The sequence below is a fragment of the Lipotes vexillifer genome, unplaced genomic scaffold (assembly GCF_000442215.2).
Source record: "Lipotes vexillifer unplaced genomic scaffold, Lipotes_vexillifer_v1.1 scaffold884, whole genome shotgun sequence".
Classification (NCBI taxonomy): Eukaryota; Metazoa; Chordata; class Mammalia; order Artiodactyla; family Lipotidae; genus Lipotes; species Lipotes vexillifer.
The window spans coordinates 567,379-594,727 of NW_006789227.1; the positions used below are offsets into that span (position 1 = coordinate 567,379).

At 41.3% G+C, this 27,349-nt stretch overlaps 1 protein-coding gene across 1 annotated transcript in view; it reads right to left on the reverse strand.

The window, feature by feature from the left end:
* The window catches only part of COL6A6 (collagen type VI alpha 6 chain), a 109,899-nt gene that overhangs the window by 10,484 nt on the left and 72,066 nt on the right, over positions 1–27,349 (reverse strand). Inside the window, 8 exon segments of the mRNA XM_007462424.1 lie at positions 4,253–4,346; positions 6,982–7,653; positions 10,396–10,492; positions 17,215–17,708; positions 21,192–21,203; positions 23,443–23,479; positions 23,583–23,618; positions 24,680–24,742. Of these exon segments, the coding sequence (XP_007462486.1) occupies positions 4,253–4,346; positions 6,982–7,653; positions 10,396–10,492; positions 17,215–17,708; positions 21,192–21,203; positions 23,443–23,479; positions 23,583–23,618; positions 24,680–24,742 (1,505 nt within the window).

A 27,349-nucleotide genomic window follows, 5' to 3' on the forward strand; every position in this document is an offset into this window, starting at 1 on the left:
CCTCTCACTGTTGTGGCCTCTCCCATTGCGGAGCACAGGCTCCGGACGCTCAGGCTCAGCGGCCATGGCTCATGGGCCCAGCTGCTCCGTGGCATGTGGGATCTTCCTGGACCAGGGCACAAACCCGTGTCCCCTGCATCGGCAGGTGGACTCTCAACCACTGCACCACCAGGGAAGCCCCTGGCTGTTGACATTTGCCTTATGTGTTGAGGTGCTCTTATGTTGGGTGCATAAATATTTACAATTGTTATATCTTCTTCTTGGATCGATCCCTTGATCATTATGTAGTGTCCTTCTTTGTCTCTTGTAATAGTCTTTATTTTAAAGTCTATTTTGTCTCATGAGAATTGCCACTCCAGCTTTCTTTTGATTTCCATTTTCATGAATATCTTTTCCATCCCCTCACTTTCAGTCTGTATGTGTCCCTAGGTCTGAAGTGGGTCTCTTGTAGACAGCATGTATACAGGTCTTGTTTTTGTATCCATTCAGCCAGTCTATGTCTTTTGGTTAGAGCATTTAATCCATTTACATTTAAGGTAGTTATCGATATGTATGTTCTTAATGTATTTTTAAAAGAGTCTTCAGTAGCCTAACCACCAGCCCAAACAACACAAATTCCTAGAACAATTTAAATGCATTCACTTCCCCATGACATATTATTGCCCCTTTTTTCAATGCTGTCTTTTTTCCCTTTAAAACTCAAGGCTTCATTTTTTAATAACAAAAGATAATTTTATTGTTCACTGTCTTTTCTCATGTTTAAATAATTAATATTTATTAATACTTATATTTATAGTCTTAGTACAACTTGTTTTTTCTGTTAAAGCCATCAAGGGCCAAATGTTTTATTTTCATAGCTTTTTTAACAAGTACAGCTTTTTTGTAACCCTACAAATTTGATATGACTATAATTTAAAAGGACAACACTTATTTAGATTTACCTAAATATTGACAATTTTTTTATCATCTACTATTCTTGCATCACAGTCCTTCCTTCTGTGGTCTTTATTTTCCTTAAAGCACATACTTTTTTTTTTTTTTTTAACCTGGTCCCTCTGCATTAGGAGCGCAGAGTCTTTTTTAAAATTAATTAATTAATTAATTAATTTGGCTGCGTTGGGTCTTAGTTGCGGCATGCGGGACCTTCGTTGTGGTGCATGGGCTTCTCTCTAGTTGTGGTGCACGGGCTCCAGAGCACATGGGCTCAGTAGTTGTGGTGTGTGGGCTTAGTTGCCCCATAGCATGTGGGATCTTAGTTCCCCTACCAGGGATCTAACCCTTGTCCTCTGCATTGGAAGGCAATTCTTAACCACTGGACCACCAAGGAAATCCCTGAAGTACATACTTTAGAAGTTCCTTTAGCAAAGGTTTTTTGTGATGAACTATTGTTTTTGTCTTTCTAAATTGTCTTTGTTTCACCATTTTTATTTTTTATAAATTTATTTATTTATGTTTGGCTGCATTGGGTCTTTGTTGCTGCACGCAGGCTTTCTTTAGTTGCAGTGAGCTGGGGCTACTCTTCATTGTGGTGTGCAGGCTTCTCACTGTGGTGGCTTATTTCAGTGCAAGGGCTCTAGGTGCGAGGGCTTCAGTAGTTGTAGTGCACGGGCTCAGTAGTGGTGTGTGGGGCTTAGTTGCTCCACAGCATGTGGGGTCTTCCTGGACCAGTGCTCGAACCTGTGTCCCCTGCATTGGTAGGCAGATTCTTAACCACTGCACCACCAGGGAAGCCCTCATTATTTTTGAAAGACAGTTTTTCTAAGTTGGCAAAATTTTTTCCCCACTATTTAAAATGTTCTCAATAGTTTTGTGGCTTCTACTACTGCTACTGATTATTCAGCTGCCAGACTAATTATAGTTTCTCTGCAGATATCCTACTCTTTATTTCTGGCTGCTTTTAAGTTTTCTTCATCCTGGTGTTCTGCATTCCCCTACACCATTCCAACTGCTGTTTCTATTTATCCTGACTCTTATACCTTGTCTTTTCTTCATCTTTTAATTCATTTCTCTCATAAGTTCTTGAAAATGATCTTCCCTTTATGTCTTTGAATACTGTCTCTCATTTGTTATTTCTATTTCATCTTTCTAGAATTCCACTTATCTATAGGTTAGATCTTTCCAATCTGTTCTGTCTCTAAACTTCTTATATTTATTTATCTTCTTTGCATTCTGAGTAATTTCTTCAGCTTTATTTTTCCAGTTCATTATGTTTCTCTTCAGATGTGTCTATTGCTCTGTTTAATCCATCCACTGAGTTTTACAAGTTATCTTTTTACTTTGAAAATTGTCAAATTCACAGAATATTATAAAGATCAGAGAACCATGAATAAATACTGGTATATCTTTCATCTAGATCAGTGGTCCCCAGCCTTTCACCAGGGACTGGTTTCGTGGAAGACAATTTTTCCATGGACGGGGTGTGTGGGGGAATGGTTCAGGTGGTAATGCGAGCAATGGGGAGAAGCAGATGAAGCTTCACTGGCTCTCCCGCTGCTCACCTCCTGCTGTGCAGCCCTGTTCCTAACAGGTACTGGTCCTCGGCCCAGGGGTTAGGGACCCCTGATCTAGATGGTTCTCCACCTGTTACCATCTTCCTACTCTGTGTGAGTGTACACATATATACACACATATATATATCTATATATATATATCTATATACACACATATATACATATATATGCATATACACATATATACTTATATATGCATACACACACACTTTACTTCCTTTTAGGAAACCATCTGAAAGTAGGTTGCAGCCACCATGCATGTTACTCTTAAATACTTCAGCATACCTCTCTCAAGAAAAAAGACATTCTCTTACACAAACATGATACTATTACCACACATAAGGAAATTCACATGAATCAATAATATTACCCAACATATTGTTCATACTCAAATTTCCCCAATTATCCCCCAAATGTCATTAATATAAGCTTTTTTTTCTAATCTAGGACCCAATCAAGGTTCACACCACTACATTTGGCTGTTATGTCTCTGTAGTTTCTCCAATTCTAGGACACTACCTCACATCCCTCTGCTGTTCAAGACATTGAAACCTAGGAAGAATATAGGCCGGCTGTTCTGAAGAACATCCCATATTCTGGAATTGTCCAATGGTTCCCTCATTATTAGACTTGGGTCAAACATCTCCAGCCATAGTCCCACATGGGTGATACTGTATCTCCCCCTGCCTCCCCTCAGGAGACACATAGTGTCAGATCCTGGTTACAGTGGGTATGGCCAGACCTCACCATGTAAAGGCACATTTCCCCTCTGTCATTAATAAATATGTGAGGGGTTCTGTGGGACTGTAAATAGCCTGCCCTCCAACTTGTCACCCACTGGTTTTAGCATTCCTTGATCCTTGCCTGACTCAGTTATTACAATAGGGATTATAAATTGGTAATTTTCTAATTCTACCACTTTTTCTATATTTGTTAGCTAGCATACTTCTATAAAAAAGAACTTTTCCTCCCCTCCTCTCTTTTTGGGTCTCTAGATAGACTTGTGGATTTTTGTGTGTGTGTGTGGTATGCGCGCCTCTCACTGTTGTGGTCTCTCCCGTTGCGGAGCACAGGCTCAGGACGCGCAGGCTCAGCGGCCATGGCTCACGGGCCCAGCCGCTCCGCAGCATGTGGGATCTTCTCGGACTGGGGCACGAACCCGTGTACCCTGCATCGGCAGGCGGACTCTCAACCACTGCGCCACCAGGGAAGCCCAGACTTGTGGATTTTTAAAATTCAGTGTTGTAATCCATTACTATCATTAGTCTTTCTGATGTTCAAATTGTTCAAAATTGGGCCAGTGGGAACTCTTTTAAGACAACTCCTTTGTCCTTTTGACACTACAGTTTTTGCTACTTTCTTGCTTTCTGGCATAACAAATGTTCCAGGCTCACATTGTACTTTCCCTGTTACAGCTTAGGATTAGTTATTTCTCCAAGAAACCTGGTTCCTTTTAGTGGGGAATGATACTTAGAAACCAAGATATGGTTATCAGGTCTGCTTATTGCCACTGGGGTGTCCCATTGGTTGTTTTAGTTCAACAATTAGATTTTCTATTTTAAAAAACTCTTATTTGATTGTTTTCAGATCAACCTGGTCATTTTTTTATTATCTCTTGTTCCCTCAAATTATATTTTATTATCATGTAGTGGTAGATTTTGTCCAAATAGGATAAAGAAGGAGAAAAGGAGGAGGAGGAAGGGGACACATTCATTTATCAAATAATACCAAGCAGGTAATACCTTCGCAACTGGCGCATGGGCTGCTGCAGATCCGCAGAGCTGAGTCTGTAGCACTTTGCTTTGATATTTATTGGTGGATATTTGTTGATTGCACCTAGGAAGAAAAGAAATCTGTGAGGGGACTCTTATTCACAGCAATTAACACTACAGCAATCTGCTCTGCATGCAAAGTCTCCCTTCACTGTTTTCAACATCCATCAAAGGAAGATACCAACTAAGGTGGCCATATGAGATGAAAGCAGATTTCTCAGGGTAGTCTCTAAAATTGGGTTTAGAAAATGCATGACTGTCAAATTTATAGGTGGAAAAGTCAACTTATTTTTCAATAAGGTGCCCTTAGCTGCTGAAGTCCATCAAACATTAGAGGAGAAATCACAAGCCCATCCTAACAGCCTGGTCTCTGACATGAACTAATCAGAATAGTTATTTTTTACTTGCTCCTTTGGAATATTAAAATGCAAAGGGAAAAGGATATTTCCTTTATGGTCTCCATATCATTAACAACAACAGTAACCACAGTGCCATCTTGGGTTTAATTCATTATAATTCATTTCATCTGAAGTATATTAATTTTTCATAATATGAAAGCATGCCTCTTCCCACACCATTTAAACATTAAAAAACCATTTTTTGATGAGAAACTTTAAAAAATGCATTATTATTTCCATGAAACACTTTTTAATTGTGTGTTAAACACAATTAAATCTCTTCCTGATGGTCTCAGGTCGTCTAAGTAGCAAGTTGATCCTGGGCTGTGATCCAGCACTACATTCTGAGCTGCTATTGTAGATTGGGCTGTGTGTTTCTAGACTGAATTGCCAAGACTGTGATGTTTCCTTTATGTATATCTGATTTTTAATTATCTGTCTTAACTCTAAGGTTGTCAGTCAGTAGTTTTGCATAGAAAATATGTCGATTCTGATGTGAACTGTGTCTGATAGCCAATTCTGTCACAGCAGTGTGATAAAAAAGAGTCACTTAGAGAAGGAGCTGGACTGGGATGCCTAGGAGGGTGAGGACCACATCTGTTTTGGTCCCTCCTTGATACCCCATACCTCAACAGTGAGTGGCTCAGAGTAGGTACCTAATACATACATGTTAATGTTGAGGGGTGAGTGTGGGTCTGGAGGCCTGCTACTGAATGGAGCATGTAGGATTGAATATGATTATGTTAAAGTCTTTTCAACTTTTTGTACTTTCACAGCTATTGTTTAAAGAGTGGAGATTTCTAGACACTTAAATTTTTAAACTTTAAACCCCAAGTAATTCTTCTTAAAACATCTCTTCCCCTTTCCCTGGGTGATGGGGGGGTGGGTGTCATTTATCTAATCATACAGTTTGACTAGTTACCATGAAACACCACTAAGAATTTTGCTGAGCTGGGGAAGGAAATTCCATCTTAACCTCCTTTCAACTTTCTGCCTCATAAGGAGTGTTTCTTTACAAGTTGCTGAGAGTCCTTCAAGGTATTCTTTTGTTTTACCCTTAAAAATGCCTTGTGATTTCTTTTTTCGGAATGACCCCTGGCCTTCATTTATTTTTTCCCTTATTTTTTTCCAGCTCCTCTTTCTGGATCCTATTCCAGAACCCATCCACACAAATTTCATTCTGGGAGCAACTGCTCCTATACCAGTGTCTCTCAAACTATAATGTACATATGAATCACATGGGGATCTTGATAAAATGCAGATTCTGGAACAAAATGTCTGGGGTGGGGCCTGCAATTCTGCATTTTTCACAAGCTCCCAGGTGATGCTGGGATGTTGGTCCTAGACTCACACCTAGAGTAGCAGAGGACCAGAGGACATGACATTAGCCCTGCCGACCATTTCCCAAGGCTCCTCAGACCTCACTGACCCTGACTAGTCAGTGTCTTTGCAGCCTTAACTGGTCTCACCATGAATGTCAGTGACAAGTTTGAGACACAGTCAGAATTTTCCTTAAGCTACACTGGGTGCCCTTTAGCCTGTGTGTTCACTTTCCTTTATCTGTACTCCGAAAGTAAATACACCAGAAAAATGATCAGAAATCTGACAGTGCTTTTCTCCAATCTCCAGAGTCATATCAGGACATAGCTTCTCTTAATCCATCCTGTTGCATTCCAAATGAATTGCATACTTTCAAGGCAAGCTCACTCCAAGAAATACAGCCCACATTTCTTTTTCATGGGCACCAGTTACACTCTTAATGGCATCATAAAAACTCATTAACAAAGCTAAGAAAGTTTTGCAAGAATGTATCTTTTATTCTGACAGGTAAAATGGTATCTCTTAATACTTCAAACTCTGCCTTTGGAACTTGTAAAAGCAAAGCCAAGGACTGTTGAATTTTTCTCTGGCTCTCTCTTTTGGGGTGTTAACCAGTCAAACTTTCCATCAAAGGGCAGCGTGATAATGTTACATGCGAAGGGTTTCTACTTTGTAGCTAACAGTCCAGGCTGTGACTTCACACGCCCAGACTACGCTGCTCCATGTAGACTGTGAGCAACTGCTTGTTATGATTGTTTCTCCATAGGAAACAGAAGCATAAAAAAGATGAGCCAGAAAATTCAATGCTTAGAAATCAGAGGCTTCCTCCCTCCACACCCATCATTACATATTTTCCTTGCTGAGCCTGCAGTGCCCTTGAAGACAGAGGTTTCCAAGAATCCATGTCAACTCATCAACCCTTCTTTGGGGAATACCAAGTATACTCTTAATGTGCAAGAAAGAACAGATTTTATGACTTACGCCTGACTGAGCTTATAAAGGCCTTCACAAACTTCACACCATATCTGTGGTCAGGCTTATGAATGCGGCCAAGCTGGACCAAGTGGTGATCCAAAGGGTAGCTGGCTAGATCTTCCAGTTCCTGGTCGTTCCAAGAAGGGCCAAGGGAAAACACAAATAAGGCATAACCTTGACACTTGGCTCTCAAGGATTCTTTCTTTAAGGCTTCCCTATCCAAGTGACTGGTTTCCCCAGCAGATATCACAAAAATGACTTTATTTCTTCTCAGATTGGGTGTACTCAAGAAGACATTGTTCAGAGTCCACTGTAAGGCATGACCAATAAAAGCATCTCCATTGAGCTGCTGAACTGATTCTTCCACGTGCCTCTTCATGAGGCGTTTACTCTTGTAGGTGGTAAGGTTAAATTCACTTCTAACGGGACTCCTCTGAGTGTTGGGTAGGAAGTTGGGGGGAGCATGGCTTAATAGGGCCACTCGGTCTCCAGTGACAGAGGTCTCAGGCTCTGGGGTGATTTCAAAGTGATCTAACAGTGCTCCCAGGAAGCCTCTTATGTCTTCAAATTCTGCACTTCCCACATGCCGGGAGCCATCCAGAAGGAAAGCAGCGTCCATATAAGATTGCACGGCTGGTGGTCTGGCTTGGTCGCAAGAAGCATCCGGCTTGCAGACATCTGCAGACCAAAAGTCACTTAGGGTTACTAAACAGAAACAGACAGAAAAGGAAGAGATAGCATCTCAAACATTTCGACATTTGGAAGCTGCATAATCTTTGATGTTTAAGTAGTAACTAAATGACTTTGAAGTCAGCAACAGGAAGATTTCCTAGTACGTGGTTTGCATTTTGATCCCCAAAATACAGATTTTTATACACAGCCCATGTCTTGAGTTCCATTCACTAATATTATCTGACTTTTTAAAATTAGGTTGCTTTCAACAGAAGTTTCATCTTGGCTCTGCTTTAAGTTTATAAAGATTGAAGTGGACAATTCATGTCATGATTGTACATGATATACTGTATCAGGACAAAAATTAATGATCTCTCTAATTGACAATATACAGGTTAAACCAATGGCCCCTGTCATCCCACGCACACTGCTTTACTATGGAAAGTAATCTACTTAAAAAGTAAGAGTAAAAAAAGCAATGCATCTTTTATTTCAATTTAAATAAAGGTTTATAACTCTATCTATGTAGAGACATTAAGGACAAAACTACCACTCATGTCTTATGTCCAAAGTTCCTATTAGTTGAAAGCTCAGTATATGTTTGTTAAATAAATGAATATAAATACTACATGTTAACGGACTTTCATAAAATATGAGGTCATTTTAATAATTATGCATATCTCATTTAAAAAAAGTATAGTAATAAAAACAGAGTGCATTAATTTATTGAACCTGACCACAATGAATATTCAGAGGAATAAAAAAATAACTTGGAAATGAAAGGATCTTAGAGGTCACCTAATCTTCTAATTTTACTGAAGAGTCTGAGGGTAGGAGAATAGAGTTATTGTGCCAGAGGAGACACCAGCATTTCTAGAAAGGTCTGCGTATGAAATCAGTGCGGTACTGTTTGAGGCAAGGCCACATAGTACAGCAGAGGGGAGGCCCCTTGGCCTGAGAGACAGGATGCCTGGGTTCTGGTCTAGCTGTCCCCAGTAACAAACATGCTGTGCGCCCCCGTCCAAGCCAAGACTGGGCCTTAATTCTGCACAACGAGGTGCTTGGATTAGATTCACCCAGAGAGCCCTTTCAGGGTTGATATTCTGCAATCCTAGATTTCCAATAACAGTTGATGGTTAAGGATGAGACTTAAAGAGAATTTTCTCTTTAAAAACTAAAGAGAAATGGAAAAACACATGTGTGGACAGCCAGTACTTAGATATGGGCCTGGCCATGAACAAAAGCTGTCAGATGAAAGGTTAATAACCAGAGTGCAGATCCTTAGGGGATGGAGCAGACTTCAGAACTTCAGTCTTACTCATGGACTCAATAAAGATATAAGCTCTGAACAAGTTATGATTCCCTTGTTAAAATTCAATAAAATTTGATGATGCTGTTTAACAGTCAGATGACAGCACAGTCACCTGTATGCAAGGCAGTTTCTAAAATCAGGGACAGTAGCCTGCCCATTTACTCAATTTTGTGGGGTTTCTTAATTGCAGGAAACAACAGCCAAAATACCTTCCATTATATGCCTCAGAGACAAAACAAAGATTTAAGCCAAGAAATGGAGCCAAAATATATCCCCAGACACACACTGGCAACTTCTGACCATGCATCAGACCAGCACATGCATCACTGATGTGTCTACGCACAGCTGAGAACTCTAGGGGGATGTATCTGCCCGTGGTGTGGTGAGCTCTTCGGGAGGTGGGGGGAGGAAATGATCAGAGGGCAGCAGAGGGGAAGACAGAAGGAAGAGAGGGTTATTAGGAGAAATCCCACTTCTCCCTTGGAGTTGCCACCTCCCTATGAAGTCACTCACATGACCAGAATGAGCATCTCATTGACACACATGCAGAAGGAGAGGAATTAAGCATTTTCTTCAAGGCCAAATACAGAGTTACAGGGAACAGCATAATAAGATCTGTGTTTCTCATAAATTGCAGGTGTCTTAACGCCAGGTTTCTCGGGTTTGATCTGGCTGTGAGCAAACTTTCATCTCATCTGTAAAATGGAGCTAATAACCTTTCAAACATTTTAGGGTGATTATAAGGATCGAATGAAACAATGAGAAGAGTGCTTAGAACACAATAAACCCAATAGCCTAAGCATTAAGTATCATCATCATCACCATCAGTGTTATATAAAGCAATTAGAACAGTGTGTGGCTAATAATGAATGTCTGATAACTGTAAGCTATCACATCCACCAGTAACCTCAGTGAGTCCCACTCTCTTTGTAATTATTAGAACATTCAAATTATTAGAATACTCAAATACAGGTCCGTCTGGTTCTCCAGCTAGACCTATAGATTGTGTATAAAACACAACCACAGACAAACCAGCATCACAAATCTTTCTGATGCTTAACATTTGGGAGTCTGAGAAAACCTCCTTCCAATGAGAAATGCATGAATTTCTGCTAATTTCCACTCCCACTGTAAAGCATTTCTTTGGGGTTGTGAACATTTGAGATTTAGAAAACTCATAAATATACAGCATGAAAAAGTTGGCAATGGGACAGGCTAAGTTTTTCTAAAAATGATTCCTGTTTCCTAGAAGCTGCATGAGCTGAGAGGCTCCATCTGTGGATGAGGCTGTGTGGCGAGGTGAGGCCAGAGCCCCAGAGAGATCCTTCCAAGGCCACTAGTGTCTCTGCTGCCAAGTTCCAGCCGCTCCTGCCAATGGTGACTCACTGCACTGCTTAACGGGCCTGATCAAGTTATGTTCTCCCTGTGGGTCTCACCATAGCAGAAAGTGCATCGCTGGAGTCCCTCTAGTGCTGGTGAAGAGTCAATCCTGTGTGGAACCATGATGACTTGGAATCTGCCAGTGTCGTCAATCTGCAAGAAGCAGAAGCAAGAGGAAGAAGAGCTTCATGGGTGGGGCTGCAGGAACCTCCCAGGATGGTCCAGAGAGCTGAGATCTGCAGAGGGAAGTGGGGGCCCCTCCCTCTAAGAGGGTCCTGGGGAGGCTGAAGGGCAGAGGGGCTAAGAGCACTGTCTGGGTTTAACCCACGACTTTCTCTTTAGTTGGATGACAAGTGGCTTTTCCTCTGTTTCCACATCTGTGAACAGAATAGTCACACTACTCCCTAAGAGGGCTACCATGGACACTAAATGAATTCATAATTGAAAAGCACTTACTGGAACCAGGTAGGTGCCATGTGGGTCATCAGAGACCGCAAAGCACTTCCACTCACAGCCCAGTGAGTTCATTCTTAAGTTCATCATTCCCATTTTATAGACGAGGAAACTGAAGCTCAGAGAAAGGTTAAAGGACTGATCAAAAGACACTGGACATGGAAACCATTTAAGGAAAAGGACCAGAGACACCCCTCTTTCCAAGTCCAGACAAGTGTGTGAAATCACAGATGTGCTTTAGAACTGACTTTGAGTTCCCACCATGAACAAGGTATTGACCCTGGCTTTGAAGTGCAGACCCAGATTCACATCCAGGCAGCTCTCCTCTGAACAACTTCCCACCCTTTCCAATTTGGCCCTATTATTAGTAACCTCCCCGAGGAATTTGAGGCTGGAGAGAGGCAGACAATATGGAGGCTCCAGATAATGAAGAATAATTAGCTTGTCAGTTAATTGACTCAGAGATCACTGACAGTTGAAAGCATATTGTGGCTGTAATCCTACCCAATGCCTCAGAGATGTGTCACACAACATTTAGTCTCTCCTGTGAACCCATCTGGCTAACCCCCTCCCCTCCTTCTCAGGGAAGCTTCCTTCCCATACTTGATCCACAGAGGTGCGACTCAGGCAGCTGTGTTGGTGTGGGGTGACCCCATCTCTCAGCAGAGTGGATTGCATCAGGGATGGACACCTGAGCCGATCAGAAACCCAGAAGTGGGGTCCTGAGGGCAGTGCATCTCCCCGTCTTAGTGGTGAGCACGGACAGGGCTGCAGGCTGGTCATCTTCTATGTTGCTCACTGAGGAGCAAGGGACATGGGAAGTGGGGGGTGGGGGCTTTCCTGAGAGTTATCTCTGTTTCTTCCCATCTTTTATTCTCCCGTGTATAAGAGATGGAGAAATCAGCACTCCCCTGAATTCCTCTCTGGGAGACCATGTGTTTGCCTTCCTAAGCCCTCTGGGTGAGAGGGGGAGGCTTGGAGGGAATAAGCGGCAACTGAAGCTTTTAGCTAAATTTCTAGGCACAAATGTATAGAGAAAGGAAGGTATGGTGTCTGACAAAGACTGAGAGGGAAGAAACAGAGTGAGAGTGAGCATCGTGCTTATTTACAAAACAGAAGTAGAGTTACAGATGTGGAAAACAAACAATTACCAAGGGGTAGGAGGGATAAACTGGGAGATTGGGATTTACATATACACATCACTGTATATAAAATAGGTAACTAATAAGAACCTACTGTATAGCACAGGGAGCTCTACTCAATACTCTGTAATGACCTGTATGGGAAAAGAATCTAAAAAAGAGTGGATATATGTATATGTATAACTGATTAACTTTGCTGTACACCTGAAACTAACAACATTGTAAAGCAACTATACTACAATAAAAATTAATTTAAAAAAGAAAAGACCCTGTGATAGTCAGGTGGCAGAAAAGGGGACATTTTGTGAATAGGGACCTGTAAACACAGTCTTGACTCTTGATTCTTGTCCACCAGAAGACACAATTAGCCTTAATTATTAATGGCTTTTAATAGGTGTCTGGGCAATATTTCTAGTGAATCATGCCATTGCTTCATCTGGACTGTGATGAGGGACCAGGAAACCAAATCCAGAGAGCATGGATCAGTCCATCTGATAGGGGCAAAGTAATTTCTTATTGCCAACTATTAGGGTCTGGGAAAAAAAAGTCACAGAAGGCTTGAGCTAGAAGAAATTTTAGAAGCCAATCTCACCATTTCATAGATGAGGAAAGTTACCCCAGAGTGGGGAGGAATACAGATGCCTCCAGTTTAAACTTTGCCTCCTGCACTGTTGGTGGGAATGTAAATTGATACAGTCACTATGGAGAGCAGTATGGAGGTTCCTTAAAAAACTAAAAATAGAACTACCATATGACCCAGCAATCCCACTACTGGGCATATACCCTGAGAAAACCATAATTCAAAAAGAGTCATGTACCACAATGTTCACTGCAGCTCTATTTACAATAGCTAGGACATGGAAACAACCTAAGTGTCCACTGACAGATGAATGGATAAAGAAGATGTGGCACATATATACAAAGGAATATTACTCAGCCATAAAAAGAAATGAAATTGAGTTATTTGTAGTGAGGTGGATGAATCTAGAGTCTGCCATACAGAGTGAAGTAAGTCAGGATAGGAATAAATACACAAACGTAGAGAATAGACTTGAGGACACGGGGAGGGGGAAGGGTAAGCTGGGACGAAGTGAGAGAGTGGCATTGACATATACACACTACCAAATGTAAAATAGATAGCTAGTGGGAAGCAGCCACATAGCACAAGGAGATCAGCTGGATGCTTTGTGACCATCTAGAGGGGTGGGATAGGGAGGGTGGGAGGAAGTCGCAAGAGGGAGGGGATATGGGGATATATGTACACATATAGCTGATTCACTTTGTTGTAAACAGAAACTAACACAGTACTATGAAGCAATTATACTCCAATAAAGGTGTATTAAAAAACAAAACAAAACAAACAAAACAAAAACTTTGCTCTCCCCACATAAGACCTACCTTCCACCCTCTGCCTGAGCTACTTTGACTGTAGTTTTGTATCAGGGGGTTCTAACTTGATTTGGAACAGTGTTCTCACCATGTCACCCAGAGATTGCTGCCCTTTGTTCACTAGTTTGTGTTCTGTGTGTCTACCATGTGGCAACTTCCATCCTTCTGGCAGTGGCACTAGTTGATAACTTAGGCTTCACATTTAACTGTGTATCAACATGTTGGTGTCAACCTAAAGCCATACTTTCCACTCATTGATTCTAGTGTGTCTTTTTTTTTTTTTTTTTTTACTGGGAGAGACCTCAGGGGGTCTGTGCTCTCCACTCCCCTTCCCCCAAGTAATTTCCTAATCAATAAAGTTCAGCAGATGTGGTCTTAGAGATCACTCATCCTACCACATGTCACTGGAGCAACTGTAATTAGCATATTACAGAAAAATTCCCCAAGATGAATGTGAGTTGCGGATTTAAAATAAAAGGGTCCTATGGGTCACTTTTCTTACTGCTCACTTTCCTGTGGATTCAAAGATGCACCAGCTTGGATGATCCACAGATGGGTACAATGAGCCTTCAGTACATCATTCTGGATGATACCCTGCTCTTTGCTTTCTCAACATCATGGGGCTCCATGAATTGGTGCATTCGAAAAAGATACCATTAACACTCTTTAGACAATTCTCTATTAACAAAGGAAATCCATTTAAAAATAAAAAGGCAGGGTGCTCAGAGTGCTAGAGTTTCCCATTAACCCTCTCTCCCCCCAATTTCAGCTCTGTTTCATCACTAGAATAATCTGTAATGTCAACTATTACACCTAATGTTCCTCTCACCCTCAACGCTAAACAGCAGAGTAAAGGGAAGAAAATAAGGCTAGCTATAAAGGACACATTTCGTATACATATATTAGAAAGGGAGACCCAGCCCACATTAGAATTCTTCACGGGCAGCAAATAAAATTTCAGCAGAATTAAGATGTAATTGCCCAACAAATTTAAAGGAAAAACCCTACGGACAAAACAAAGGTGAGATTGAGGTTTTTCCAATCAAAAATGGTCTTCCATTCCAGAAGGATGAACAGCTCATCACTTGGCTTCAGACCATCATGAAAAATTTCCAAGATGGTGATCACACAACACGTTTGCTCAGAAACATAGGGAAATGAGCCCATGTTTTCAGAGCAGCTGCTTCTGAGACCTGCCACATGTGTCTACACAGGTTCCAAATTTCAGTTGGATTCTATTGAACTCTCAGATGAATCAAGATATAGAAAAGTCACAATGGTTATGAAACAAACAAGGGGTTTTGTGATATGGCCTCCAAATAAAAATTTATTGTGTCATTAAAATTTTGAGCTCTGTTCTTAAAGTACTAATAAATGACAGTTTAAGAGCAAGCAAAGAGATGGATAGAAGAAAGAAACAGAAGGAAAATGGAGAAGTAGTAACATCATCTCTCTTCTGCAATGTCAGGTATTGGGTTCTCATCAATTTGTTTTGAGCCCTTCTAGACAACCCTGCATAGCTCCATCCTCTAATAGGTGAGGTCTTTTGGTTTTCTACTTACTCTTTTGTCCTCAGAGCCTAGGATGGCACCTGGTATATATGAGCTGCTCACTCAACATCTGTTGGATGAATGAACCTTGGGACCAAGTCCGACTTCTGTCTGCAACTCTAACTCTTTTTCTACCCAAGGGATGTTGGGGCCAATACTGCTCCAATCTGTGAGGGTCATTGTCAAGAATCTGAACCTTCATTGGTGCTCTTTTGAGACCAATTCCTTCAAGAAAGGAACAAGGAGTCTCTAGGTGATGTGGGTAGAATCTCTAAGTGGGACTGTTAACACCCCAAAGTTTAAAAGAAAAACTCTACAAAATATACTTTCTAAAGTTATACGCTATGCACATACCTTTGAGAGGGTAGGTGGAATTGCATCTGTTTAAATTTGTATTGCAAGTGCCATCGATCATTTGTGTCAGGATATTAAGCTGTCTCCTATTTTGTGACTAAATAAAGCCAAGGGACAATGGGCACTCCCAATAAACAGAGGGAATTAGGAAGACTCTGTGTGTAACCAAATCCACTTACAGAACCTTTGAGCCGCTGCCTCTCAAAGCAGCTTCATTAGCATAGGTGGGCCCCAGACTTCTAATTTATGTGCATTTTCTTTTCTGAGCCTCATAGATCAGGCTGCTCATTTGCATAATTCTGAGTGAGTTTCAATGATGCTAATAGCAGTTTCAGCTTCTTTACAACCCAGACTTTAATATAGTTAAACAGATTTTAGTTCACCATCAAGAAACTGATAACAATAATACTTAAAGCAAGAGCTACCATTCTTGAGTGTTTGCTATGTCCTAGGCATTGGTGCATGGAGTTACATCATTTCTTCTTCACACCAATGCTAGGAAACAAGCACCGCTTTCTGCATTCTACAGAGGAGTACTATATTTCAATTCTGGTCTGCTTAGTTTAGCACTTTCACAGAAAATTAGGGAGCTGGAGAGGGTCTCAAAAAAGTCACTTAATCCTAGTTCTTCAGGAAAGACAGAAGTCACCCTTGCCAGGTGAGTGACCGCCCCTACAAAAGGCCTTCAGAGAAAGGTGGTGTCTTGACCACCTACATTTAGCCATCTGGCCCATGGCAACGTTAAGTCAATCTTGCCTTCAGAAAGCTCTTACTCAGATCTAAACTGGAGTTTCCACTGCTATGATTCCCAGTTTCTCTAATAAGAGATTTTGCTAACTTGGAGTAGGCTGGCTAGTTTTCTCCAGTAATAATCCTCTACACACCTGAAGGCAGTGACTCGGTCACTTCTCACTTTCCTTTCTCTACATGAATTAATTTTTAAATGCTTGTCCTTCTGGTTCAGGTTGCATTTTCCAATACCCTTTGCATGGGGTCTCTCCTCATGGCTTCCCCATGAATGTAGAACAAAACAGCATGTTGGGTGGTCACAGATGACCAGAAGGACACTCTGCCAGGTCCAGCTGGTGTTTTGTAAGGAACCCCTGCCACTGAGGCTGTATTGATAGAGTGTTTTTAAGGTCGCCGTGATCCCAGGTGGTTTATTTAGAACTGCTACACAGTAAGATTTTTTTAAATTAATTAATTATTGGTTGTGTTGGGTCTTCGTTGCTGTGTGTGGGCTTTCTCTAGTTGCAGCGAGCAGGGGCTACTCTTTGCTGTGGTGTATGGGCTTCTCGTTGCTGTGGCTTGTCTTTGTTGCAGAGCACGGGCTCTAGAGCACAGGTTTCAGTAGTTGTGGCGCATGGGCTTAGTTGCTCCGTGGCATGTGGGATCTTCCAGGACCAGGGCTCAAACCCATGTCCCCTGCGTTGGCAGTTGGATTCTTAACCACTGTGCCACCCAGGATGTCCCCACAGTAAGATTTTAATCTTCAACCTAAGAAGCTATAACTGGAATGGCTTTTCCTTTATAAAGTATGGATATTTATTTACATGATTGGTGAAGTTATAAAATCAGTCCTTTGGTTTCCATTCCATGACCACATCAGTGACATCCACGAATATTTACTGGCTACCCAGATTTAGTATCTTTACATTCGGAGCCAACCCAGAGAGTCCCTTGGAGAAGCACTAGAATAGAGGCCTGGATTCAAGCCCTGACATTGCCACTTGTCAGCTGTGTGAACCTGGGCATAGGGTCCACCTCTCCAGACTCAGTGCTCTTACCCGTACAATGGGAATAACAATGATTCCCATCTCATACACATCGCTTGTGGGAACTAAACAGGATGATGCCCATCAAGGGCTTGGCATGTTCCTGGTACATAGTAATAAACACTTAGTACAGCTCCATGCTTTCTTGTAAATGCCCCTGAATACAGGCGAAAAAGAGAGAGAAGAGTTATGAGGCAGCTTGCCTTTCTTACCACAAGCGAGCGCTGGATGGCGGGCACCTGGCTGAAGGCGATCACCACCGGGATGATGTCCAGGGCGCTGAACTCCAGGCCGGCCGTCGTGATGGTCTGGGCATCCGCAGATGGGCCGCCACTGAAGAACGTGGCGATTCTTCTGGTGTGAGCCCCTGGGAGCATCCGCTTGAAGACATTCCTGGAGACAAACCTCATGGCCTTGCCAATGTCCCTGCTGGACGTGGACCGCTCATAAGGAAGGGCCTCGATCTCTCTGAGGAGTCTGTCCTTCCTGTAGGCGTCGGAGAAGCGGATGAGGAGCCTGGCGTGGGAGTCGTAGGTGAGCACGGCCACGCGTGCGCCAGCAGGGCAGTGGTTCTCCCGGACCCGGAGACCGCCCAACAGGTAGGTCATCATCTCCTTCATCCGTGCGAACTCTGGCTCCGTGATACCCCGGGACTGGTCCAGCGCGAACACCAGCTCCGTGGGATGCACAGGGCACCGTGGGGCTCCTAAAAGGCCAGAACATGTGCCTTACCACGAGAACACTCGCTTAAAAATGAAAAAAAGATATGCACATAGAAGGCGAAGTAATTTAGATGTTAAATATTAAAATATGGAAACACAATCATTAAATATAAATAACTTAAATAGTAAAACAAACACTTAAATATTTAAATCTTTAATAATTAAAATGGTATTCTAAAAACTGACTTTAATCTTTTAAATAAAGCAAAAGATGAACTCATTTATGAAACAGAAACAGACTCACAGACATAGAAAACAAACTTACGGTTACCAAAGGGGATAGGGGTGGAGCTATATTAGGAGTTTGGGATTAGTAGATACAGATAAACAACAAGGTCCTACTGTATAGCACAGGGAACTATATTCAATATCCTGTAATAAACCATAATGGAAAAGAATCTGAAAAAGAGTATGTGGGTGTGTGTGTGTTAATTTCTGCTGTACACCAGAAACTAACACAACATTGTAAATCAACTATACTTCAATTAAAAAAAAATACAAGAAAAGTCTATAATTTGTATTTCAATTTGAGTTTTAATGAAATTTGTAAGTTCATTACTAAAACACCTAAATAATAAAGAGCTCATGGACATGCCCTTTTACCTACAGAGATTGGATCGATGGTATCATGTTTGCTCCTGGAACTTTGTTAAATCAACTAAAACATACATTCTTTACTTAACAAGGAAATTTAACAGGGGTTAAAAAGGGATGGATGTGAAAGCTCTGTTGATAATTTCAGACAGATTGGGATTTACCCTCTCTGTGCCTCAGTTTGCTCATCTGTAAAATGACAGTCCTAACTGCACCCACTGCCTAGGCCTGTGTTGGGGATTGAGTGAATCAACACAGGTAAAGAAAGGACTTAGGACCACAGTGCCTGGTACACAGCAGGTGCTCAACTAATGTTCACCACTACTGTTATTATTACAGACTTACTCATTGTGAGACAGAACAGCTATATTACTTAAAAGAATGAGGAAATCTTCAACTGATAAATTTTTATTTAACAGTTAGAAATGCAAGTTTAACCAATAAATATGCCTTATTACTTAGAGAAACTCTGAATTAGGATGGTTAAACACGAATGTAAGTGTTAAGATTTATTCATTGATCCCAACTCACTCATTCTAATCCCAGTATCCTGCACTTATCACAGTTGGAGATTTATATATGTTTAATTATCTGATTAATGCTTGCCTCTCCCACTACTTTATGAAGTGTGGAGACAGGGATGATCTCTCTCTTGACTGCCAGATTCTTAGTCCCTGCCATATAGCTGGGATCTCATAAATGTTGAGTGAAAAAGAACCGAACAAAGGACAGTTCTTTGCAACAGGTACAGGAAAAACAGAACTTTCTGGATGGGTGAGATGCCTGGTGTTGAGATACATGCTGGTAAGAGGAAATCTGGCTGATGTGCTCCCCATGGAGGGGGCTGTCTCCTCTCATTCAGAGGCCAGCAACTCAGCTCTTTCCAGGCGAGCTCAGAACTCAGACCCACCGGGACTGGCTAGGTTGGCCAGGCTGGCCCAGGAGGGGTCCCCCTCTCAGCTGGGCTTCATCACCTTAGTGCTAGATTACAATCTCCTCTGGTCCTAGACTCTGTGACCTTCACAGGCAAAAGGACCAGTAAGAATAAATGTTCAAACCCAATCAAACTGTGTATCTCAGTGGAGACAGGACAGGATTTATTAGCCTCTGAGTCTAATTTAGTGGGCTGAGCAGATATTAAAAAAAATCAAGGTCACGTCAATTTTACAATAAAAAATGGGTAAAATTATGACCAAACATGACAGTGGTCTGCTAGCTCTTTGTCTGGGCTGCTATTTCATATGGGAACAACAGCAGTGATAACAACAATGCAGCTTCAGCTGTAATTTAGAGGTGAAGGGAAAAAAAGATATAAACACTGGCTGTTATCAAGTTTTCAGGAAAAAAACACCTAAGGGCTAACTCAGCTTGTTGCCAGGACCCCGAGGATCTTGAGGAAGGCTGGGCTGGACTGTGGAGGCACCGAGGAGGCCCCCCTCAGATGTGGACCCCCACATGGAGACCCAACTTACTGACCGAAGCAGGTGACAATGAGTAATGAGGAAGGCAAACCCAACACCCGCCATGTGACTACCACCAAGCAGTGGTGGCCCATCCAAGCCACTGCCATATTTGCCTGGAATAGCTCCACGTGGCCCCCTTCCCCCAACACTAGTCCGTTGGCTTTTATGCTTCTCCTCCCTACAATCCACTCTCCCACAGTGGCCCAAATAAGTTTTAAAAAATTGTTCACCAGTTCACGTTTATACCTTCAATACTTTTAATAAGCTCTTTAATACCCTTCCATTCCAATCTGAATAAAATCTAGCCTCCTGATTATAACCTACAAAACTCAGTGCGATCTGGTCCCACTTCCTTCTCCATTTTTGCACATGCCATGTCCCCCTCCTCACCGTGTCTCAGTCACACTGGGCTTCTGTCAGCAGCTAGAAAACACCTGGGTCTGTTTTGTATCATGGCCTTTGCACTTGCAGGATTCCCTGCCCGGATCTTGCAAAGCTGGCTTCTTTTTATTCTTCATCCAAACTTCAATGTCATTGTCTCAAAGAGGAGCCCTCCATTCAAAGGCATTTCTCCCCTCCCCTAGTGTCATTTTGTGACAGGACCTTCCATTTTTTATCTCTTTCACAGCAACTAAAGTATTCTGTAATTCTTTCCTTTGTTTACTTACTACCTGGATCCCTCCATTAAAATGGAAGCTTCTGAAGACAGGAATTATGTCCATCTTATTCAGCCCTCGGTCCCCAGTGTCTGGGACAGAGACTGGAACATAATAGGCTTCCAAAACACATTTGTTGAATGAGTGAACAAGCAATCAGAAGCCATGGATTGATGGATTTATACAAAAGGTAAAAGGGTATAAAAGTATAAGAGGGTGATGATGGGTTTATACAGAAACATCATGTAATAAGCTTTTGTAATATTCCTGAAAGATTGCCCAGAAAGATATTAAGCCAACTTGGTAATTAACATCAGCCAAGAGCTCCACAGATTTTAGCACTATCTGAGCTGCACATGCAGCTTATTTGCTATCTGATCATCCCTACCTTTGTTCCACACACGTCTGCCCTTTGCATCTTAATCCCTAACCACAAGACTACAGAGACAGGATAACAAATGGAGGAAGGGAGAAATGTTTTTGAAATTACAAAAAAATCTCTTGGTAAGGTAAATGGTATATTAAAATATAAATATTTAAAAAATCAAACCAGTTGGTTGGCAAAGAGCTATGAGACTCAGCTTGAACTCAGGTGATTTATTGGAGGCAGAGCTGTGCCACCAGTATGAGGCAGCATAGAAGTCCAGATAAAATTTTTATCATTTGGCAGGCAACACATTGTTCTAACTCATCTTTCCAGATGTACCACATTTTGGAGCTTGATTATAATATGTTATAAATAAAGATTACTCACCATGTCTGCCAGCTGGGGAAGAAGAACAAAGGAGGTTGGGTTATTATTTGGTCAGGGAACAGTGCTCTGTATTGTGTAAGAAATCATGGCAGCCAAGGCTCTCCACCTTGTGAGCTTTTTGTAGATGACTCAAAAACCAAGGCAACAAATAGGGTTTGGAGAAGTGCAGACAGATCCAACATGTTGGTAAAAGCACAGGTCTTTCCGTAGGGAACGGGATGGGAGAAATAGGAGGGCCATAAATCAGCGGCATACAGCCAGCTGTCAGAGGGAAAGGATTTCTGCCTGGGAGGGAACATTATGTTGCAGAGAGGTGCACTGAATTTGGAAAGTTAAAAGGTCTTAACCACTCTTTACTCTAGATTTTCCCCATGTAGATATCTATAGCTATCAATTACATATATGTATACATATATGTGTACATATATGTAATGTGTGTGTGTGTGTATATATATATATATATATATATATATATATAAACATCAGAGATGGATTTACTCATAAGTAAATGAAGCTTAAACTTTAGGACCATACTGCCCAATATGAAAGCCACTAGCCTCATGTGAATATTTACATTTCAATCAATTAAAATTAAATGAGGGACTTCCCTGGTGGTCCAGTGGTTAAGAATCTGTCCTGCAATGCAGGGGACGCCGGTTTGGGGAACTAAGATCCCACATGCTGCGGGGCAACTAAGCTTTCACGCCGCAACTACTGAGCCTGTCAGCCACAACTAGAGAGCCTGTGTGCTGCAACTACAGAGCCCACATGCTCTGGAGCCTGTGAGCTACAACTAGAGAGAAGCCTGTGCACTGCAACGAGAGATCCTGCATCCTGCAACTAAGACACGACACATCCAAAAAAATAAAATTAAAAAAAAAAGAAATAAATTCAGCTTCTCAGTTACACTAACCATCTATCAAGTCCCATGTGGCTAGTGGCTACATATTTAACAGTGCAGTGGATACTTCCATCATTGCAGAAAGTTCTGGACAGCACTGCTCTCAACCTCTCACCCACGGGGCCCCTTGCAAGGCCTTGAGAAGGGCCTTAGCCACGTGTTCACATGATCATGTAATTTTATAATAGAAGTCAGTGGTTGTGATTTCCTTTCTTGTCCTAAAGGACACTTTTGAAGTAGTTTTGTACCTATTTTCGGATTTATAATTTTGTATTGAACACCTCAAATTTTAAAAGATCAGACCTCATCATACTTGGATTTATCCTTGAGTCATCGTAGTTCACATGGCTCCCATGTCAGAAAGCCCACTCTGCTAATCCAGCCCCAGAGCAACCAGTCTTCATGACCCAATGCAAAGATTTTGATTCCCACATACGGATGGCTCCATTCTGCTACAAAAAGGCAGAGTTAAGATTAGCACTGCATTCAAAGCTTTGAAAAGTCTGTGTCTTTGAGACTGATGCTCTCTACAGAAATGGGCTCTAATTTGTCTACCTTCTCCCTTCAAATACACTTTCATTTTAGAAAATTGAGAGATTTCCAAAAAGCCTGGAGGGACCTGTGACATTCTTTTGAGTCCTAGTGTTTATCTGGGAAGTTGTTACGCATTTGTAGGTGAACATTAAACAGCCGACTCTCTCCTCATCTTGTCCATGGCATTCTTTTGATGCTGCTAACACGTATTTTGATAGAAGATGCTGCTATAAGGGTCTCAAAGCAAATTCAAAAGAGCATTTGCCAAATCAAAATGCCTTTTTGCTTATAAAATTTTGAGAGTAAAGAAAATACAGGCAGAATGAGTAATTTTAAAAGCAAATAAGTCTAACTCAAGGTAGTCAAGCACACCTTCTCAGGGAAGGAGTAACAAATGATAAACAGAAGTCAGGGCTCCCACCCACTAGGACACTCCCTTGGCATGGCTGGCTCTTTTACACCAGATGAATTCAATACTTAGTTATTGTCAGGGGTTAATCATTTTAAAAAGTTTAATGTGACTCCCCATTGATTGATTTCACCATCAGGGGCGTTCCTACCTTGTGTCTCCATTTCCCCCTGATTAAAAGCACCAGATATAGCCTGACTTAGTGCTTGGAAGCATTTCAATAGACATGCTGGCAGCCAGAGAGGGAGTCAATAGTCACCAGTGTATGCTGCCTCAAAATATACACAGTGACATCTCTAATTTTAAGAAATTGGCTGGTATATTGTCTCAATTTTGAGTGCAGAATTTGCTGCTTTTCCTCTATGAATGCTGACACCCCGAGTGATCATTCTAAGTGGGGTACTTACGACTGTGGTCCTGCACATGCTGGATGAGCTCACATGTCTGCTCAAAAATAAAACAGAAGGAATTAACCAACAGACTTCCAGGTCCTAGAGTTGAGAAATAAATAAGCGTCACAGGGCGCTCAGGCTCCTTTGGTACGTACGGAGAAGGAAGGCAATCCTTTGGCCCCTTTCACACCCTAGGGAAACAAAGAGTGTGGTTTCAGGGCTTTGGACACACACAGCAGGAGCCAGAATGTGCATCAACATTACTCTAAGAAAAAAATAACTTCTTAACGTTTTTATTCTAAGTTCAAGGGAGAAAAGAATTCATGTAGGATACTCATCACCTAATTAACAATAACATTCTAAGGGGAAGAAACTGTAAGCAGTGAGCGTCCAATGGCCACCTTCCCCCAGCTGCATCTCTGGATGATAAAGGTTGTCCAGAAGCTAAGGATGGAGCTGACAATGAGACACTGGCAGGGAGACTTTGGAGCAGGTCCTCAGCCTAGAACTAAATAAGCCTGAACCATCCCCTGTGCCTGCCCCTCCTTAAGGCATGGAGTATAGAGTTCCCCAATGCTTGGCCTTGGCCACTGGGCAGCCGCTGAGCCGAACCTAAATCTATTCCCGCCACTGGTTGGATGACAAAAGGACCAGACCCAAACTGAACTTCTGGAAAGGTAATCCCCATTGTCTTCCCAAAATGAATAGAAATATCTCTGGGTTGGGGATAGAAAGAACAAAGTGGAATTGGTTTGAATTTCATGTGTTCAGTCTCATCTTCGGAACAGGAAGAGTCTGGCTGCTCTCACACAGAGACAGGGAAAAATGCGATGGCGCCCCTCCCAAACTCCCAAAGAAAATAAGTTCCATGTGAATGCAGCGTTGGTAACTTATTTATTAATTTCCTCTCACTTTCTTTCATTCACTGATAACTTACTGACTGTGAGAAAAGGGCAAGGATTGGCCAGATAAATAAAATTCACTGATCATTGAGAAATCTCATTCTAGATGAAACTAGAAATCTCTTTTCATTTCCTCCCTCTATTCCCCCCACCACCCAAAAAATGGCAACTGATATTTAATCGGCATTTTTTTTCCCTCCTCTCTCTGAGCACATTAAAGGTGGAAAAATAGTGAAAATCATTGCCAAACTGCAAAGACTGAAAGCACACACATTTGGATAATGAAGACTTCAGGCACTGACTTTTTATTTGGAAAAGGAGCTGATGTGATTTATGGGTTTTCAATTTACCTTGCGTCCAGGAGGTCCCAGCTCCCCAGGGGATCCCGGCTCTCCTGGAAGCCCAGCAGACACCTCAAAGCAGAATTTATTTACTTTAGAATTATACATACATGTTGGTGTGTTTGTGGGTGTTTTACATTTCAAAAGCAATACACTTTCATTTTAGAAAATTGAGAGATTTCCAAAAGGCACACAGAAGGAAAAAAATCCTCAACAACCTCTTCTCCCCCAAATAATCCTTGTTGACATTTTGGTGTCTTTTCCTCTGGTCTTTTATTTGTTTATCCTTTTGGTATTAATCTATACATATTTTAATATATTTTTATACTTTTTCCTGTTGCCTTTTAAACTAAATATATATCTTGGGGCATTTTCATGTTACTAAATATTCTTTCACAGAAATCACATTTCATGGCTACCATAGTATTCGATTACATGGATATACCATAATTTATTTAATCAGTCCATTATGGTTGGCATTTAAGTTTGCTGTTGTTGTAATAAGCATGCCACTATAAAGTCATATGTGCAATTCTGATTATTTCCTTAGGGAACATTGTTAGAACTAGAATTGCTGGGTCAAGGGAGAAATTTTTATCTCAATTTATCTAAATTTAGTAGGTGACTAAACTGAAAAACAAACACATGAACAAAACCCCAGAAAAATAAAAATTTAAGTATAAAAGCCTTTGAAGTAACTACAACAAAAAAATATTTAGCAGTTGGCTGGATATATTTGTAGTAAAATGGGGAATAACAGCAGTAAATAAAAACAACATTTGTTGACTATTTACTTTATTCATGTGCATTCAACAGTATAATTTATCATAAAGAAAGCTAGAATTTAGTTTAAGAATTAGGAAAAATTCCTTTGCTCATTCACAATGTCATGTTTTTTATAAGAATAAAAACAAAGTTGTCTAAAATCAACTTAATTTGTAAAAGCATTGCCTATGGAACAGCAAATAATTATTGATGTCCTTTAGGTCTTCCAGTGATATTTACAGCATGCTGGGTTGAGTAAAAAAAAACAAAACAAAACAACAACCTTATTGATCATATTTTATTTAGAAGATATAGATTAACCTCCAGGGCAAAAAAAGGCAGATTGAACATTGGCATTTACTTTTGCCCCCTCCAGTGTCTTACTAAAATAATAGTAAGCAGATTTTTTTTTTAAGGCAAAAATATGACAAGCATGGGGAGAATGAGAAAGGAGACAATAGCCATCAAACTTAGGAGGCTGGAAAGCAGAAGTACCAGTGTTAAATGACTTAGAGCTGAAAAAGCTGAAGCCTAGTCCAGCAGCAGGGAAAGCCAAGAATCTGTGTGTTTTATAACACACTCTCAGAAGGCACCTCCAGAAGTGGAGGTAAAGGAGAGAGGCTTAATAAGGCAGATTAGTTGAAGATCATTTTAGGAATCCCCAAGCTTCCTCTCCATTCTCTACTGTTGGGTGAATGTCCCTTCTTCCTCCTCAGTGACAGAGGTAAAACTGAGGTGTCTGCACTAGGAAACCCCAGGCAGAGCTGAGGGCCAGTGGTACCATCCAGAAAATAGGGTGATCAAATGAAGCTGTGGAATAGATGTGAGACCCCTAGAAAGCTGGGGTTCCCAGAAAGCTGGCAGCCAGAACTTCACCCTCAGGCAGGAGGTTGAAAGAATCTTCTCAGGGGAATCTGACTAGATTTGAGAAGAAAGACCCAAAGATGCTGATATTAGACGTTTGCTAAGTAACAACTCAGATCACTCTTCAGTGATCTTGTAGTTGACGAGGCCCACCCATCTCCTCGGGGTTTCCAATAGGAATTTTTGTCCTCAACTCTTCAATAGAGAGTTAGCCCATTCCCTGGAAACATGAGAAATAGACAGAAAAAAAAACACATGGCAGGGAACAGACTATGTTGGGCAAAGAAGACTCCAAAAATACTAATTTATATCCTCAGGGAGATGAGATGTTTCAACCATAAAACAAGAGCAGGATAGTATAAAAAAGGAATATTCTGACAGCAAAAAAATGAGTGCTTGAAAATTAAACTATGAGAGAAGTATTGTAAGATTAAGTCAAAGAAATCTCCCAGAAAGTAGAGCAAAAAGACAGATTTCAGAGAAATAGGAGCTAAGTGGCAGAGGGATTGCCAGGTTTTCCTAACAAACCTTGTGAAATTAGTTGACTCTCTAAACCAGTGGTCCTTAACTGGGGGCAGGGGGGGGGAATTTTGTGTCCCTCAACCCTGACTCCTGTGGGGACATTTGGTAATGTCTGGAGACATTTATGGCTGTCATAATGGTGGGGGAAAGGTGGATGATGCTGACTCTAGTGGGTAGAGGCCAGGGATGCTGCTAAACATCCTGCAATGCACGGAGCAGCCCCACAGCAATTATCCAGTACAAAATGTCAGCAGTGCTGTGGCTGAGGAACCCTGCCTTGAAGTATGTGCATGTGTGTCAAGTTGATAAAAAGTATAAATAAATACAAACATACCTCTATACCCAAAATAAGATAGGTTAAAAATCATGGCAAAATTTTAAAAAAATGCTTCAGTTGGGGGAAAAAGTGAAGATTTAGAAAACTGAAACTAGGTATGTAATCATTCCAAGAGAACTAAAGAGACACTCAAAGCTTTATCACTAAAACCTTCCAATGGGAACTTCTGATCTTTCAAAGGGAAAACCTGG